Source organism: Capricornis sumatraensis, chromosome 8 (genome assembly GCF_032405125.1).
Source record: "Capricornis sumatraensis isolate serow.1 chromosome 8, serow.2, whole genome shotgun sequence".
Taxonomy (NCBI): domain Eukaryota; kingdom Metazoa; phylum Chordata; class Mammalia; order Artiodactyla; family Bovidae; genus Capricornis; species Capricornis sumatraensis.
Genome location: NC_091076.1, coordinates 68,239,648 through 68,257,065, shown reverse-complemented (window position 1 = coordinate 68,257,065; position 17,418 = coordinate 68,239,648). Strand labels below are relative to the sequence as shown.

Here is a 17,418-nt window from a genome sequence, read left to right as displayed (position 1 = left end):
GTTTAAGTGGCTTGCCCAGTCATGCAAATAGGCAGCAGAAAGCGATACCAAGCACCTGGACTCTAATACAACTATACTCTTATTTGTGTTATTCTCAAACTGTCCTCTTAAAACTCAGGTTGCTACCCAGGGACTTCAGCATAAAACGCAACTTCTCAGACTGCTCGAAAATCTCAAGAAGTCACCTTTGACAGCCTCCTCAGCATCATCTCTTGCCATCAGCCCCTTCACTACCAGCTCCAACCTTACTACCTCTGGTCGTTTTTTTCAGGTGCTCAGGCTCAAAGACTTGCACTTTTTGCACCCTTAGGGAGATACCTTCTCCTCCACCTCGCTTGCTCCCCTTCACCCTTTCGGCAAACTTCTTTGATACTCTGACGACCACCAAGGCTCTATAAACCCCGCAACACCTCGTATTTCCATCACCTCGGTGACCACGCTGCGAAGTTTACGCACCCATCACCAGTGTGTGAGTTACAAGACTGAGACTGCGACTTCTTTGATTCAATAGTAGAAAAACGTCCACGCTTACTGCAAAGAGTAATCAAAGCAATGAAACAAAACGAAAAACTGGGCGCTGTCTCAGTTATCCTTTATTTGTAATTTACCCTGAATTACGCTGGGTAATCTTTTCAGCTTTTCCACCCCCTCCTCACCCCTCCAATTCGCGAGCGTCTCGGCGTACTAGGTCACCATATCCTTTACAAAGAAAAATAAGGTCTGAGGAACTCGCTCGCACACGAAAGACGAGACGGCAAGCACGGACAAGATGGCTAGCAGGCCGACACGGCCGCGAATCTCCACCCACTTAGGACGGAGGCCTGCGTCACGTGACCTCCCTGCTAGGCACCTCCTCCGGCCGCAGAGCCTGACGGGAGACAGAGCAGCGAGCGAAGGCGTCGGCCATTTTGTGGATGTTTCCTGTGGGACGCGGTGGTGGCGGTTGGGTCGGAAGAGTGAGCTGTTCTTCACGTCGTTTTTTTCCTGTTTGTTTTCTCGTCTTTTTGTCGGTAGAGCGCAGTTATGGGTCGCAAGAAGAAGAAGCAGTTGAAGCCATGGTGCTGGTATCCTTTGTCGGTTTGAAGTCGAGGCCAAGCGGGGGCGCCGGTTAGTGGTGACTGGCTAGGAGAGGCCTGGCTTCGGCCTATGGCGGAGAGTGGGATCTAGGCCTCGAGGTCGGTGGTTTGGTGGTTGGACTTGGATTTGGGAAGACTTGTCAGAAAGTAGGGTCCCTGGGGCGAAAGGCTCTGGCAGTTGTGGGTCGTGGGACTTCGTGACTCAGGAGGTTCTTGCTTTGGTGCGAGCGTTGACCCCCTGAGGCGCCTTGGACCCCATCACCAAGGACAGAATCCCCTGAGGACTCTCCTGCCACACTCCGTTGTTTTGGTGACGATTCAACAAAGGGACTTTTCTTCGAGTATAATACGCTGATTGACTCTGGAGGATTAGGAGAGAGCTTCCGGAGTCTGTCACCCACTTTATTTTTTTGGTAGAATCTGGTTTCCTAAAGGCTTCTGTTAGTCAACCCTGATTTCGACCCCCCCCTTCCCCCCTTTTTATTGCGGGGGTAGGGTGGGGAGAGCTAGCTTCCGCGTCTCGACCTCTGGCGCCTTAATCTTCGAGAAGTAACAGGGTGGGGTTGCTTATCTTTCTACCTAGCTTTCTAGGAGTGAAAAAATCCGTTTTAGGAATAAAACGTGGCGTTTCCCGCCCCCCCCCCCCCCGAAACGTTAATAAACTACATTCCAGTTGTTTTTATTTATTGTATTGTACCTAAAAAAGCTTTGCTATAGAACTGAATTTATTTTGGTAATAGTTGAAAAATGGTTAAAGTGCTTTTAGGAAAGTTTGATTAGTGAGTTAATTCTCGGTAACGTAACTCTTCTGTGAGTTTAAATGAAACCTTTGGCAACATAAATTCGGAATTGCAGGCAACTTTATGGGTTTTTATAGGAAATGGTCAGTTTTACTCGCAGTGAACTTATTTTCAGATTCCAAATTAGTGTGAAATTCTAAATGTAAATTCTTAATCTGATTATTTTTATGTTCTACTTAATCCGTGAAGTTCTGTCGATATAAACTTTGTTTCTTTTTTTAATAAACATTGATCCCTTGGAATTAACAATCTGCGTTTGTAAATGTTGAGAGATTGAACAGAAGTTAATTTCGCATAAATCTGGTAAACGTTGAAATTTGACAAAGCTGTATTGCCTACGGAGATGTGTGGTGAAGAGAGATTGTGGGCTTCCAGGACATTGAAAATTCCAAAATCAGTGGCAGGTTTATTTCTAGTTATATAATAGCAAAAGCAGAGTTTGTACAAAGTACTTTTGGTTTTAGCTGTTTCCTGTTTTTAATGTTAAGTAGTGAATAGTGTTCTCTTTAATTGCATATTTATTTTCTATAAGTAATGTTATTGTGCTGTATTTTTGTACCTTAACAATAGTGACCAGGTATTGTAATAGAGATTTTGATGATGAGAAGATCCTTATACAGCACCAAAAAGCAAAGCATTTTAAATGCCATATATGTCATAAGAAATTGTATACAGGACCTGGCTTAGCTATTCATTGCATGCAGGTAAGGAGTTTTTTTCTCTTAATTTTACTCTCGTATTTAGGAAACAACATGGAGGAAAAACCTTGAATTTCTTTTTGAAACCCAAGGGTGTTTTTGTTGTTGTTGTTGTTGTTCATTGTAAAAGATTGGATAAGATGACCAGTTAATTTTTTTAAAAAAAGGTTGTTTAGCCATGGAGAACATAAACGATTGATTTTCTATGTATAAAGAATTTTTGTTAGTATTTACGTTTAAGTTATTGATATCTTCATCTTAGGTTAGATATGTGACAGGCTGAAATCACAAAATATTTCCTCAATACTTGGGCAAGAAAACGAAGATCAGTGATTTAAATTTTGTAGGCAATCTGACAAGTTCTACTCCTGTAAGAATTAGTACATAATTAACTGCCATTACTCTGCCATTGAAGGATTTTACAATCTGTTGCCTGCCTGGGGCTACGTTTAGTTCTACCATTTATTCCATGGAAGGGTAGCATTGTGTTTCATTTAAAACTTAGGTTTTTTTCATTTCTAAGCAGGGGGAGCTTTGTAATTTATATTTCTGAAGATCTAGTAAATTTTACTTTTGAAGATCTGTTTTATTCAACATTTCTTCTCCTTTACCAGTCCAGAATTGCCTGAATTTTTGCGTAATTGGACCCTAGAGAGGCATGAGATGAAGGAATCCCCATTGGAAATTACTGTTGGTAGGAGGCAGGGAGGTAAATTAAAACAAGATTATTGCTTCCCCAAGCTTAAAAATAAGTTTTTGTAGATCTTTCTCACTTCTATCAAGCCAATCAATAATTTAAAATCTGTTCAGAAATACAACCGCCTGCTATATCCACAATTTTCCATTGTGGCAATCACTGGTTTTTCGTTGCTAAATCCTGTCTGACTCTTTGATTCCGTGAACTGTAGCCTGCCAGGTTCCTCTGTCCTTGTAATTTTTCAGGCAAAAATACCAGAGTAGGGTGCCACCTTGAACTCAGGTGTTCTTCATTGCAGGTAGATTCTTTACCGCTGAGCCATGAGGGAAACCCAGTCACTAGTTACCTGTCAGTATTTAAAAAGAAATTTTAAAATGAAAAGTTAAACTCCTCAGTCGCATTATAGCCGCATTTCCATTGCTTAGTCACATGTAACTGGTGGATGACTTGTATAGTACAGATGTAGGACTTTACCATTTATGTAAGACAGCATTGTACAATGTTTGAAGCACTATATATATAGCAGTGAATAAAATAGTCATTTTTGTGACATTTAGATTAACACTGTGGAGGAAAACAACCTATAAATGTTTACTTAGTCTTATGCTGATACCTGATAGAGAACTAAAACTAGGTAGAGGGGAATAGTGGAGGGCCATAAAGATAGTGAAGGCCTGAATAACAAGCTGACATCTGAACAGAGATCAAAGAGGGTAAGAGAGAGATTCCAGGAAACAGCAAAGGACAAACTGTTACATGAAGAGTATTATCCTATATTGAGGGAAGAGCAGCAATGTGCTTTATATAGGAGGTCTTGTCGGCTGCTGTGTTTCTTTAAGTCTGAATGGAATGGGGGGTTTTAATTGAAGTGTAACATGCTTTGGTGTACTTTGGGTCATTTTGGCTGTAAGGGTGAGAATAGACTGTAGAGTGCAGTAAGTCCGCTTTAGGAGTATTCGAGGCAAGAGATGATAGTGACAGAAGAATTTGTTGATGGGTTAGATGTGGAACGTGAGAAAGTGAGGGATGGAGAATGATCTGAAGGTTTTTGGCTTGAGCAGTGTGAAAAATGAGTTGAATTCAGTGGTAGTTAATTGCCCCTTGGTATTTTGGTATGACTGTGGGTTCAGCCAGCCACAGTTGGGAGTCAGTTGATTGAACCCACAATCAACTGAGTGCAGAAATCCACAGATAGTGGAGGGTGACTGTACTGTGCCATTTTATATAAGGGACTTGAGCATCCTTGGTATGAGGCGGGTAGTCCCGGAACCAGTTCCTCCTCGATACCGAGGGATGACCATTGATGTGTAGAAAGCTGCCGGAAGAATAGGCTTACAGGGGAGAATACTATATCATCTTATGTTAATTTTGAGTATTTTAGTGTTGAGATGGTCTTACTGAATATCCAGATGGAGATGGCATATAAACAGTTGAATCTATGGGTCTACAGTTTAGAGAAGTTGGAGCTGGAGATAGAAGTTTGGGAGGATACAGTATAAGGATGGCTATTTTAAGCCATGATACTAGATGTCCTTAGGGAGTATAGATAGAAAAGAGGTGCAAGGACTCCACTTTGGGTGTCTCCCAGCATTTAGAGGTCAGATGATTAAAATAAACCAATCAAGATTGAAAACGTAGGAAAACCAAGAGACTAGTGCACTGGAAGCCAAATGAAGTGTTTCAAGGAGAGAGTTAAGTCAAAGCTAGTGGTAGGTCAAGAAAGCACAGGACGAAGATTGGTTTGATCAAAGTAGAGGTCATTGATTACTTGCCAGGAGTGCTTTCCTAGGATGAAGAAGATGAAAGGCTGATTGGAGTGCTGGCAAGAGAAAATGAGAGGGAAAGGCGAGGCACTATTTCAGGGAGTTGTACTATAAGAGAAGAGCAAAGAAATATAATGAAAGCTGGAAGGAGATTAGTTGATAAACTGTTGGTAATGTCTTTAATTGAAATTTTCTATTTATATATCATAGCAACCTGTGACATAGGCATGGCCGTTAAATCAGACACATGCTCCAGTTTTTATAGATAAAAGACGTTTTTCCCCCTCATCACTTAGAAGCGTAATGAAAACTAGTTACTGTGTCTGTGGATGTAGCTATATTTCTTTAAAGAACAGAGATGACTTCATGTTCATCATCAAGAAAAGTAACATTCTAGAAAACTTGGGGGGAAATGATTACATCATTTATTGAGTAGTTTTATTCCTGGATCTTTTTTAATCATAATAAGATAATTTCTAAATTTGATTTGTATTTCAGTTTTTTAAATCTTTGAGATACTCCTCTAAGAAGAAAATACAGATTTCTTTACCTTTCTTTTGTTCTATGAAAGAGTCTTAAAGCAAAAATGTGTTTTTGGACAACTGTATCAAAGTCATTACACTTACCCTATAAAAGTGGTTCTCAAACTTGAACATGCAAAGGAATCACCTTGAAGACTTACTTAGATTCATGGTTGCACTCAAGAGTTCCTGATTCAGAAGGACTCACGTGTGCCCTGAGAATTTTGCATTTCTGATAAGCTTCCAGTTGAAGCCAATGATCTAGACAAACTACTTTGATATCCTTTAACCTAAGTTAAAACATTTTGCTGAAGGAACCAAGACTGACCAGGGTTTTACCATATTGGGAGAAGTTACTCACTGAGGGTTAGAAATGTTTGATCTAGCAAAGACCATACAGTGAAGAAAGGTCCTGAATTCTCAAATGTTATACAATAACACATCTTAAGAACTTCTTTTTGTGATCAAATACCTTCAGAGATAGTGACAGGTTCTCTGCTGTGGCAGTGTTACGCTTACGTGACTCATTAGTTGTGGGTAATGCTAATTGTAAATGTCACTTTTGTGGTTTGTAATTACTAGTTTGTCAAGTACATCATTGGAAATTTCACTTTATTCTGATAGTTAATATAATAAGGCTTTGTAAACATTACTTAATTCAGACTTCAAACTTCCTTGATTTGAGTAGTATTATTACTTTATTGCTAATAATTCAAGATTATAAGCTACACATTGCCAAGTGCTTTTTATATAGTTTTTTTTTTTAAATCTTAAAAATAACCTGAGAAGTTAGGTACTAAATTAGTTGAAGTAAACTGAGGCTTAGGTCAAATGATTTGCCCAAACTCTTGAAAGCTGGGGGGTTGAATTCAGTCTCACTATAGAACCAGTTGTTCTTAACCTTTATACTAAATGGTCTATGAGTAATTTAAAATTCTTTTTTAAAAAATACTTTCATGAGGCACTTTATGAGGCACTTTTGTCTACCTAATGGAAGGCCTGTGTTTTGTTTGTATGGATTTGTTTTTTGATTTAGGTGCATAAAGAGACAATAGATGCAGTACCAAATGCAATACCTGGGAGAACAGACATAGAGTTGGAAATATATGGTATGGAAGGTATTCCAGAAAAAGATATGGATGAAAGAAGACGACTTCTTGAACAAAAAACACAAGGTAAATACTAAGATACATGCTTAATAAATAAATTCCTTAATAAAGCTTCTCTAGAGGATTATAACTATTTTCAAGTATAAATTTAATGGTTGGTATTAGATCTATTTGGGCTTCTCTGGTGGTTCAGACAGTAAAGAATCTGCCTGTGATGCAGGAGACCTGGGTTTGATCCCTGGATTGGGAAGATACCCTGGAGGAGGGCATGGCAATTCACTCCAGTATTCTTACGTGGAGAATCCCCATGGTCAGAGGAGCCTAGCAGGCTACAGTTCACGGGGTCGCAAAGAGTCAGACATACTGAGCGACTAAGCATAGCACAGCACATTAGATCTATTCAGAATTCCACAGTTTTGAGGTTTTTTTTTTTTTTGTCTTAAGTTTGAAATTAATAGGTTCTATTTTGTATACATGGTATTGTTTGGATAATTTTATACATTATTTTTTTGCTCATAACTGAATTCCAGGTAGATTTAGCAAGTGTTAAGGCCTTTAAAAATGAAGGTACCTTGTTTAGATTTATGAAATCACTAGTTGTAAATTTTTAGTACTGTATTTGACTTGGTATTTGCAGCCCTCTCCTATCCAAATGATAGAATCTTAGTAACCTGAGAAATGTTTTATTTTGAAAAGTGTTATAGGGAGGTCAGACTGCTTTGTCATAATTTACCTTTTGGAGTGAAATAGGAAGCTTGTTTTGTAAAGTATAGCTGATTTAGGAAAATGATTTTTGCCTGCCATAGAATAAGGAGAAGATGTTAACCTTGCTTAATACAGATAGAAAAACCATTCGAAGAGTAAAGAACAGTGTTGGCTGATCTTTTTTTTTTTTGGCAAAAAAAAAAATCTCAAGAGCTGCTGCTGCTGCTGCTAAGTAGCTTCAGTCGTGTCCGACTCCATGCGACCCCAGGGACAGCAGCCCACCAGACTCCCCAGTCCCTGGGATTCTCCAGGCAAGAACACTGGAGTGGGTTGCCATTTCCTTCTCCAGTGCATGAAAGTGAAAAGTGAAAGTGAGGTCTCTCAGTCATGTCCGACTCCTAGTGACCCCATGGACTGCAGCCTACCAGGCTCCTCCATCCATGGGGATTTTCCAGGCAAGAGTACTGGAGTGGGTTGCCATTGCCTTCTCTCAAGAGCTAGTTGCATTGAAATAAAGTTTTTAAATGTTGAATGTCTTACACTTGCTTTGTTTTTCTTTTTTTTTTACTCTATGGGAAAAATTAATTGAACCTTTTTTAGCAGAGAGTCAAAAAAAGAAGCAGCAAGATGATTCTGATGAGTATGACGATGATGACTCTGCAGCTTCGACTTCATTTCAGCCGCAGCCTGTTCAGCCTCAGCAAGGTTATATCCCCCCAATGGCACAACCAGGACTACCACCGGTTCCAGGAGCACCAGGAATGCCTCCAGGTAGCACCTAAGGCCTCTTATAATTTAACATTCTCAAGTCTTCATTGATACAGATTAGAAGTATTAATTTTTCCCTCTTAACTTTTTGTATGTTTTCTTTTTGGTGAAAATTCTTATTTATAGGCATACCTCCATTAATGCCAGGTGTTCCTCCTCTGATGCCAGGAATGCCACCAGTTATGCCAGGAATGCCACCTGGGTAAGAAAACTCTTTTAATTGACTTGTGATCTTTCTCAGCTTGGGTGTTTACATCAATTAAATGTTACTTTGTGGGGTTTTTTTTGTGTTTTTTGCTTCTAAAAGGTATGGGCTCTATTAATTATTAAACTTATCTAATAAAGAAATCTAATAAATTTAAGGAATATAAATTTGCCTCTGGAGAGAATAGATTTTTGGGTTTTAGGATAAATGTAGGCAGCCATCTGCTTCAATTGCATCTGATGTAATTAAAGTAGTTGGTTGTAGATTTGAGTTTTTGAGATTCAGAACTGTCCATGACACTTTGTAGTTGTGACAGAAGCAAACTCTGTAAATGATTTGTCAAATCTTCAAGAACTAAAATGAATATGAGGTGCCCGTGCTCATCACTTTTACTTAAAAATATTGTTGGATGTGAAAGGTATACAATACACTTTCCCACTGTATTTTGAAAATCACAGTTAGATTTTGATTTTGTCATACATTTTCACAGATTGCATCATCAGAGAAAATACACCCAGTCATTTTGCGGTGAAAACATGTAAGCATCTCATTCATAATGTAATTCAGGAGGTATAAGCATAATGTCATTTTTTTGTGTGTTTAATGGTATCTATTCAGTTGACTTCAAAACTTTTCTAACCTTCCTCACTAAAAACTTCTAAAATTTGCAAACTGACACAGATCTCTTAAAGGAGGGAACTAAAAAACATCTGAGGAAATAGTAATAGACCCACATAGATCATTTTCTAATTGTGCAGCTGTTTTCCCCAAACTGCTAAAAGTTATGAGACTTAGTAGAAGGGGTTGATATTTAAGAAAGAGTATATTCTTATGTGAAATTACATCCTCTATTATGGAAAGTAATTGAATTTTCTTTAACAAAACCTATATAAAGAAGTTATTCTCTTTAAGAATCCTAAATCAAAAATTCACAAAACTTATAATTTTTTAAGTGAATTGGACACTGATATTTGAAGGTGAGCTCTTCTAAGGAAAGGAAAATAAATATGGGTTATGCTTTTAAGTTCTGGTTCAGTGTTAGGAACTTTTCTACATAAAAAGTAGAGACTGTGTGTTTAGTTTTGCTTATCTTTCATTTTGATGGTAGTTTATGTGTGCGCATCCCCAGAAAAAGAAATCTTCACTCTATAGAATACACTTACTATTTTTTCTTTTTGAAAAAAATCTGACAGCTCTAAAATAGAGGGTTCTTTTTAAGGGGGGAGGTTTTTGGTTTTGTTTTCGTTTTTTAATTTGTATTCTGTGGATATATTCCAAGTGAGACAAAAAGTGATTTTGTTTTCCAGTTACACATTTTAGATAAGGCCTCTTGTTTTTAAGAAGAGTAAAATATTTGTTCTCAATAACTTTAAATGTATTAAAATATTCTTTTAACAGACACTGATTTTTTCACCCCTATTCTACTGGTAAACCAGAGAGTTTGCTGGGTTTTAGGGGATTTATTTTGATAGGATTGTTTTAGTGTGTTGTATGTTCTTTCACTTTGATAGATTTCAATATTAGAGGTCAAATTCAAGTCTTTATTGTTGTTTCAGGCTTTTAGCTAGAATATTTTCTAATGTTTTATGCTGTTAATTAACTTTAGTTGTCTTTTGAAATTTGCTTTCTAATAGAATGATGCCAATGGGTGGAATGATGCCACCTGGACCGGGAATACCACCTCTGATGCCTGGTATGCCACCAGGTATGAAATGTTAGACACTTTCCTTTTTAATATGACATAAAAAAATATGACATGTTTTATTCTTAAGTATTTCGAATAACATTTATGAGCGTTGGTACAATGTGATTTTAAATTTTCCATAGGTTAGTAATTTCTTTTAAAATTACTGTGAGAAATGTGTTTTTTTTTTTTTTAATAGATAGTAAAAGTAGTCTTCAAAGCAACCAGAATGAGTCACTGATCTTGTGACTTAAGAGTGGTTATATATATTAGGACTATTTTAGACAAGTAATGGAGACCCTTAGCACATAACAGAAAAATCCAACCCTAAGTGGTAGATTTGGCAACTACGGTGATAACAAGAACCCATACTTTCTTAAATTTGCCGCTTTGCCAACCTTAGCTTTTGTTCCTCAGACATGTTACTCAGTAGTTCCAAGATGACTCAGGCAAGAAAAGATGCTTTTATTTCTTTTACTTTATGGCAAAGTAATTTTCTAGCCTCTTAGATATCATTTGCCAGAAAAAGGTCTAATGGACCCCCTAGGTACAAGGAAGCTTGCAAATTAATTAAAATATCTTGACTTTTTAGTCTATAATGTGAGGGGATGGGATTTGGTTAGCCCAGGAAATAAGTGTGCCGCAGAAGTTTTCATGAGACTCTGTCGATCTGTTGCCTAGTTTTTTAATCCTAGCACGTTTGATTGGCAATCCATAACAGATTCACATGTACCCAAGTGATAGTATAAAAGGAACAGGAAAAATAAAGCAGCAACATTTGAATCATAGCTAGTGCAACCATTAATTTTGAGGCAACAACTTCACATACATTATGATCTGAGATAACTTTAGACATTTAAAGGAATAAAGAAAAATAACCTGTGTTCATTTGCTAATGGGAAGTCAGTTTTAAATTACTTTGAGGCACTTGAAAGAACGGCTAGTGGTGCATTTAGGAAAATGTATGTATTAAAGTATTTAAAGGAGTAACTTTGTTTCTGGAATAGTTTTTATGAGTATATGACTTATTAATAGTTTTTATTGCAGTTTGCATTAGCGTTCTGGAAACATCTATTAGATGACTGAAATAATTCAATATGTTTGAAAATTTTATTGCATTAGTAATATCAGTAGGCCTAATTGTTGCTCTGCCTATATACAGGTTTTCTCGTGGTATCTTAAACGTCTAAAAATTTTAAAGAGGAGCAAAATCATATAGAAAGTTGGAGGCAGAATTGTTCCAAGTGGCAAATGCCTAGGTTCTCTGGGCCTCTTCGAGTTCAGCAGTCAGGAGTTAGTAATTTTACAGTATAGGGTTTTTTGTTTTTGTTTAATTGGCTACAAATTTTTTTTAATTCTCTGCAGGTATGCCCCCTCCTGTTCCACGTCCTGGAATTCCTCCAATGACTCAAGCACAGGCTGTTTCAGCTCCAGGTATTCTTAACAGACCACCTGCACCAACAGCAACAGTTCCAGCTCCGCAGCCTCCAGTTACTAAGCCTCTTTTCCCCAGTGCGGGACAGGTAAGGTGAAATTCTTGAAAAAGGAGTGTATTAATATTTAAAGGTAAAGTGCAGTTTACTGAAATCCTTCAGTTTGTCATAGGTTTATTTAAGTATTTCCTAATCTTTTTCATATAATTTATTAACTATACTAAGGAGTGGCCTATTCTCTCCCATGTTTGCATACATTGATTTCCTCTACTCTTAAAAGATTAACTGAAACCAGAGAATAGTGTTGTGTGTTGTTTTTTCATAGTAGTTAATGCTGGTTACTCTTCACTTTATTAGAAATGAAAATTTAATTTCTGGAAGCTTAAATAAAAATGTTAAGAACTCCTCTTTTACATAATGAGCTCTGGGTAGAATGAAACCAAAGACAAAAAGACCGTAGCAAATTATTTTGGGGCTCTTCCTTTAATCTAGAATTGTTAAACAATGTTGCACGGTTGTAGGAAGGGCATCATTTAATGGATTTTGACCTAGTCACACTGGTATTTCCTACTTGTCTTTTTTTACCCCTCGCCAGAACTCAGAAGCAAAAGATTATTTTATAATGTAGTATGTATGTAATGATTGTTAACCCAGTTTCATTCTGAATTAGGCAGTTGTGTTTAACTCATTCAGAATTCAAAAGGTCAGGATGTATGTTATGTTCTTTATTGTTTACATTAAAATGATCCATTAAAAGTTTTCTTTTTTCAACTTTTTCCTATTTGTAGTTGCTAAATTAACAAGCATTACTTTTTAAGTGCCTTTTAAAGCATGTTAACTTATGTTTTTGAGGTTGGGGGTGATCTTTTTTTTTGAGAGATGTTATTAAACTTTTGGCAAATATTGTTACTGAGAAATTTGAAGTAATGTGTCATAATTCTCAGTTTAAGGTATCAATTTTGAAATACCATAGTGCAGAACACCTTAGGTTTAGGTGGAAGAAAAAACTATGGTTAATTAGATTTATTGATACAGAATTAAAGTTTTTTTGAAGCTCATACTGTCACTCTGTTTATTGTAAATGCATTAACTGCCTACCTCTATATATAAAACAGTTTTGATTGCATCGTATTTTGCGTTTACAGAAATGCAATCTATACTGGAAAAAAAGTCTACCACGTGGCTTATTTTCACCCATTTGTTTGGAGACTTTTCATTGTTTCCTTTCTTTTATGCTACAGATGGGGACACCTGTAACAAGCTCAAGTACAGCTTCATCCAATTCAGAAAGTCTGTCTGCATCTTCTAAAGCTCTGTTTCCTAGCACAGCACAAGTACGCAGGAAGTTGCAGTTTAAAATTGTTAAAATGGCTTTATAACTTAACCCTTTGGACCCTACTTTAAAATGAAATCTTATCCCAAAAATATATTATTTAATTTTTTAAAAATAAAATTAATGGCTTATAAATCAATGGTATTTGAAAATTTGAACCACATACTAATAGAAAAAAATGGACCCCAAACTCCTATGGCTCTAAAGGGTTAAAAGCATGTAAGCAGTAAGTGCATTATAGTGGCCAATGGTTAGCTTGATGCATGAGTAAGCTATTCTGTTTTATGCTGTTTAATGCATCACATATAACATAAAGAAATTTAGTACTCTGCATTTGGTTCTAAAAATTGGCCTAATATACATGTTCAGATGCATAGTGTTAATAGAAAGTAACATTTATTACTGGTAACTATATACTTAAAAGCTCTACCGAACCCTTTTGTCCATCATAATCATACAGACATTGTTAATTGAGCGGACATTGTATTACTATATATATAAAGAATACTTTCGAAGGCCATATCTTTAATGTGTCACCATTGATAATTGTTTATGGTAGACTTAGTAACTGAAATTTATGCCAACATTTTTTTGTTTTCTATAATTTGACTTTTTCTTACTTATTTGGTAGATCAACTTAAAAAAAATAATTTAGAGTAATGAAAATTGAACATATGCTATTTCATGATACAATACAGTATTTTATCAATTAGGAATAATACAAAGCTTTGTAAATTAAGTAATTTTTGGTGAGGAGACATGCTGTCTGAGAAATTACATAAGCAGTCTTGTTTCTTGTTTCCCCTGCTGTGTTTTGGATGTGTTTTGATTCAGCATCTTTTAATATTATATGTTATCTTAAATTTTGTGGATTGATCATGATGCTAACTTAGTTTTCATTTAAAATTTTGTCCCTTATTGAATGTTAGTGTATTGCTTTTTAAATTAGTAGTAGATAAATTCAGTTTTGAGGTTTTATTGATGAAAGATTGTTTTACAGGCTCAGGCAGCTGTCCAGGGACCTGTTGGTACAGATTTCAAGCCCTTAAATAGTACCCCTGCAACAACTACAGAACCACCAAAGCCTACATTCCCTGCATATACACAGTCTACAGCTTCAACCACTAGTACAACAAATAGCACTGCAGCTAAACCAGCAGCTTCCATAACAAGTAAGCCTGCTACACTTACCACGACCAGTGCAACCAGTAAGTTGATCCATCCAGATGAGGATATATCACTGGTAAGTCGTTCACAATTTTTTACTAGCAGAGTTTGATTGAGTACTATTGTAGCAGCTTGTTCATTTGAAAAAGTTTTAATTTGTGTACCGATGGTCTTACAGTCTGATTGAATGCCAAGTAATTTTTGCCATTCAAATTTTTATTTTTACCATTCTAACTTTACAAAATGAGGTGAATATTGCATATTTTGATCTTAGATCCATTCCCCCTCCCCTAACACTGTGTCTAAAAGAAGGTAGCGAGTTGGGTTCTTACTCTTAAAAATTAGTTTAGTTGGACATAAACTTGTAAATGAATTGAAGAAGCAGTTAAATGTGAGATAGAATCTACAGATTGCTTACTGTACATACACCTTCTTCATTACGGTTTCTTGCTGAAGCAATTTGTAATTCCTGGAAAGTTGTTCAAACATACTTCAAATGTAAAAATAGGTGATGTTTTCTTAAGGCATCAGGGTTTCAAGTAGTTGGGTTGATTTGTGTTGTGAAAATAATTGGAATGTAAGAGTATATTTTAAAATGAGTATAATGACTTTAGATTCTTGCCTTCATGCTTAACAACTCAATGTGTTCATATGTTTCACATCTCACATACTTTTATTTCTAGGAAGAGAGAAGAGCACAGTTACCTAAATATCAACGTAATCTTCCTCGACCAGGACAGGCTCCCATTGGTAATCCACCTGTTGGACCAATTGGAGGTATGATGCCGCCGCAGCCAGGCATCCCACAGCAACAAGGAATGAGACCCCCAATGCCACCTCATGGTATTACTCTTTTTTACGTTTTTTTATTTAGTGCTTTTCTGAGTATAAAACAAATTTATATGCAAAAGACATTACATTTACAAGTACGGTGCACAGACTGAATCTATCTTTTTGTGTTTTAAATGTGTTTTTTAGGTCAGTATGGTGGTCATCATCAAGGCATGCCAGGTTACCTTCCTGGTGCTATGCCACCGTATGGGCAGGGACCGCCAATGGTGCCCCCTTACCAAGGTGGGCCTCCTCGACCTCCGATGGGAATGAGACCTCCTGTAATGTCACAAGGTGGCCGTTACTGATCTTACTTCATCCAGTCTAATAGGTTTGGAGATTAAACCTTTTCTCAACTTGTGCTGTTTATATAGCCAAGCTTCCGTCAATAAGGCATCATTGTGACTTTAACAAAAACATTATCTTCCCACATACCAGGAACTATTGGACATTTATTTTACATGGGAAAATTTATTTGGAATAATGAAGCAGGAACTTTTCCTGAAGTTGCAATTTATACTGTATGGCTTCTTTTTCATGTTTCATCTAGGTTTTTAGAAGTGAAGTATAGTAAATTTGGTTCGTTATATTGTGAAGGCGCTGGAATTACATGAACATACCACCTTAATAAAGGCAAGTTCTGTAAGCTTACATTGCTATTTGTAAAGTTATGCCTTCACAGCATTTCAGATGCTGTTGGACTTCATGTCCCCAACCTAGCTTGGTGAGGGCTGTAACTGTCTCCAAGTACCTGTACATTGGAAGTCTGAATGTGTAACAATATTTAATGTATTTAGAGTTCCTCATGTTGCAGGGTTTAAGAAATCTGACCCTCCAAGGTCATGTGACTTTTCTGTACTGTTAAACTTCATTGTAATAAAATGAGAGAAAAATTTATGCCTTTTTATTCATAACCCAGCTGTGGACCACTGCCTGAAAGGTTTGTACAAATGCATGCCAGAGTAGATGTCCACATAATAAAAATTCGTAGTTACCAATGCAATTTTGATATATCATTGGATTCTGTCATTGAATTGTAGGTTGTTCGTTAGCTGCATGTTTTTAACTGGACAGTATATGTGGAATTGTATGTTAATCCTTCAGTTGACAAAAAACTTAGATATATATATATATGGGTCATTATATGAGTATGAAATCTTTATATTGTGTCACCTTTCTACCCCCTTGGTGTCAGTACATGTTAGATGTCATAGAGACTTAAAATGTAAATCCTGATATTCCCTTCTTCCTGCTGCTGATGTTTAGAGCCTAGTGCCAGACCCATTCATTTCCTTTTGATTATATTTGAAACTGCGGTACTGAGTGGACCTCAGAAGCTTTTCAGGTGCAAAATTCTAGAAGCTTAGGTGCATGCAGTAATAGCCTTTTGTGCTGTTAATGACTGGTATGTATTCTAAGTGTAATTATGAGAATCTAAATGTGCATCTGTTAAGATGGTTAACAGATGGATTTGAAATTTTTTACTATGTTCCTGGAAGATTTCGTTATTTCTTTGATTAAATGGCTGCCTTCTGTTACTAAGCCTAAATGGCTTTTTGCTGTTAACCTTTTCATCCTTGGATTTTTGAATGTTAAAACTGTTCTATGGAGAACTTTTCTGTAGAGATGACTGCTATTATTCAGTGTCTTGTGTTGCAAGTCTCATAATAATAGCTTGTTGACCACTTTTTTGGCATCTATTTTTAAATCTTTTCTAGAATACTTTTATGATTATTTAAGTATCAAATGACCTGTACAAAGTATAATTATTAATATTATGAACTCAAGTTTAGTTTTCCTCGATACAAAGTTAGCAAGGAAATAACATTTCTCTATAACCTTATGTGGAGGTGTAGGTATCAGACAGAATCTGAAGTTTTGTTTTAAAAAAAAAAGTTTAACCATGTAACAAAATACTAAAGGATGTTTTAATTATCATAAAAGAGTCTGTATATAAACGACAAGTAAAGTCATTGATTTAAACAAAACACAAAGTATTACAAAGCTGAGTGCCATTTGTTTCGCTCCAGTGGTGGTGTAGCTCCTGTGCTATTTATCACCAGGAAAGCATTTCTTTCTCTACCTCCTTTCTTAACCAGCGCCTACGTACCTAGATAATTTTGGAATTATCATATACTTCTTAGATTTAGCAGTAGGTATATCATAATGGCAAAGAAAGACCTGTGTTGAGAATCTTTAAGGTCAAAATGGCATAATTTAAATTTAGAATTATTAAATAGGAAATGTTTTCCCAAATCAAATGTCTCCCAAGCATTTCATGTACAGGGTTATCAACAAACCAGGAATGGATGATAGCAATGGGGCAGTGGGGGCAGGAAGAGGGTAAAAATGGGTTAGTAATGTTTCAAAATTTTGCAAAGCTTCATTTGCATTTAATGCAAAGAAAACCAATATATTGAGACTGCTTTCTGAGATCCATAAGGAGAAAACACTGCTACTTTTGAATAAGGGGTAGAATTCTAATTAGAAGTTATTTTAAAATGTTATGCACAGCACTTAGGCACATCATCTCTTGTGTTTGTATATGTATGGCTCAGATGGTACCCATTTGGTATATTTAATGTATAATTTGTGCATGCATCAGAGCATAATAAGCTTCTAGAACAT

At 36.4% G+C, this 17,418-nt stretch overlaps 1 protein-coding gene across 6 annotated transcripts; it reads left to right on the top strand.

The window, feature by feature from the left end:
• The first annotated feature begins 917 nt into the window (after positions 1–917).
• ZNF207 (zinc finger protein 207) lies at positions 918–15,763 on the top strand. Of its 6 annotated transcripts, none has more exons than XM_068976855.1 (12): positions 918–1,064; positions 2,454–2,580; positions 6,592–6,730; positions 7,973–8,140; positions 8,264–8,339; positions 8,833–8,880; positions 9,977–10,047; positions 11,392–11,549; positions 12,701–12,793; positions 13,793–14,035; positions 14,643–14,802; positions 14,938–15,763. In XM_068976855.1, the coding sequence occupies exons 1-12, from the start codon at positions 1,024–1,026 to the stop codon at positions 15,096–15,098; spliced, it is 1,485 nt and encodes a 494-aa protein (XP_068832956.1). In that variant the 5' UTR covers positions 918–1,023; the 3' UTR covers positions 15,099–15,763. The 6 variants fall into 6 exon arrangements, with proteins under 6 accessions (XP_068832956.1, XP_068832955.1, XP_068832959.1 ...); XM_068976854.1 differs by having other exon boundaries at positions 7,970–8,140; XM_068976858.1 differs by lacking the exon at positions 8,833–8,880.
• The last annotated feature ends 1,655 nt before the right edge of the window (positions 15,764–17,418 follow it).

What these genes read in the sequence shown, in the direction of transcription:
- ZNF207 (XM_068976854.1), top strand. Translation starts at nt 1,024, where the DNA reads ATGGGTCGCAAGAAGAAGAAGCAGTTGAAGCCATGGTGCTG. An exon ending in TCTTGAACAAAAAACACAAG is followed by an intron (nt 6,731 to 7,969) that starts GTAAATACTAAG and finishes AACCTTTTTTAG; the next exon opens with CAGAGAGTCAAAAAAAGAAG. An exon ending in ATGCCAGGAATGCCACCTGG is followed by an intron (nt 8,340 to 8,832) that starts GTAAGAAAACTC and finishes ACATTTTCACAG; the next exon opens with ATTGCATCATCAGAGAAAAT.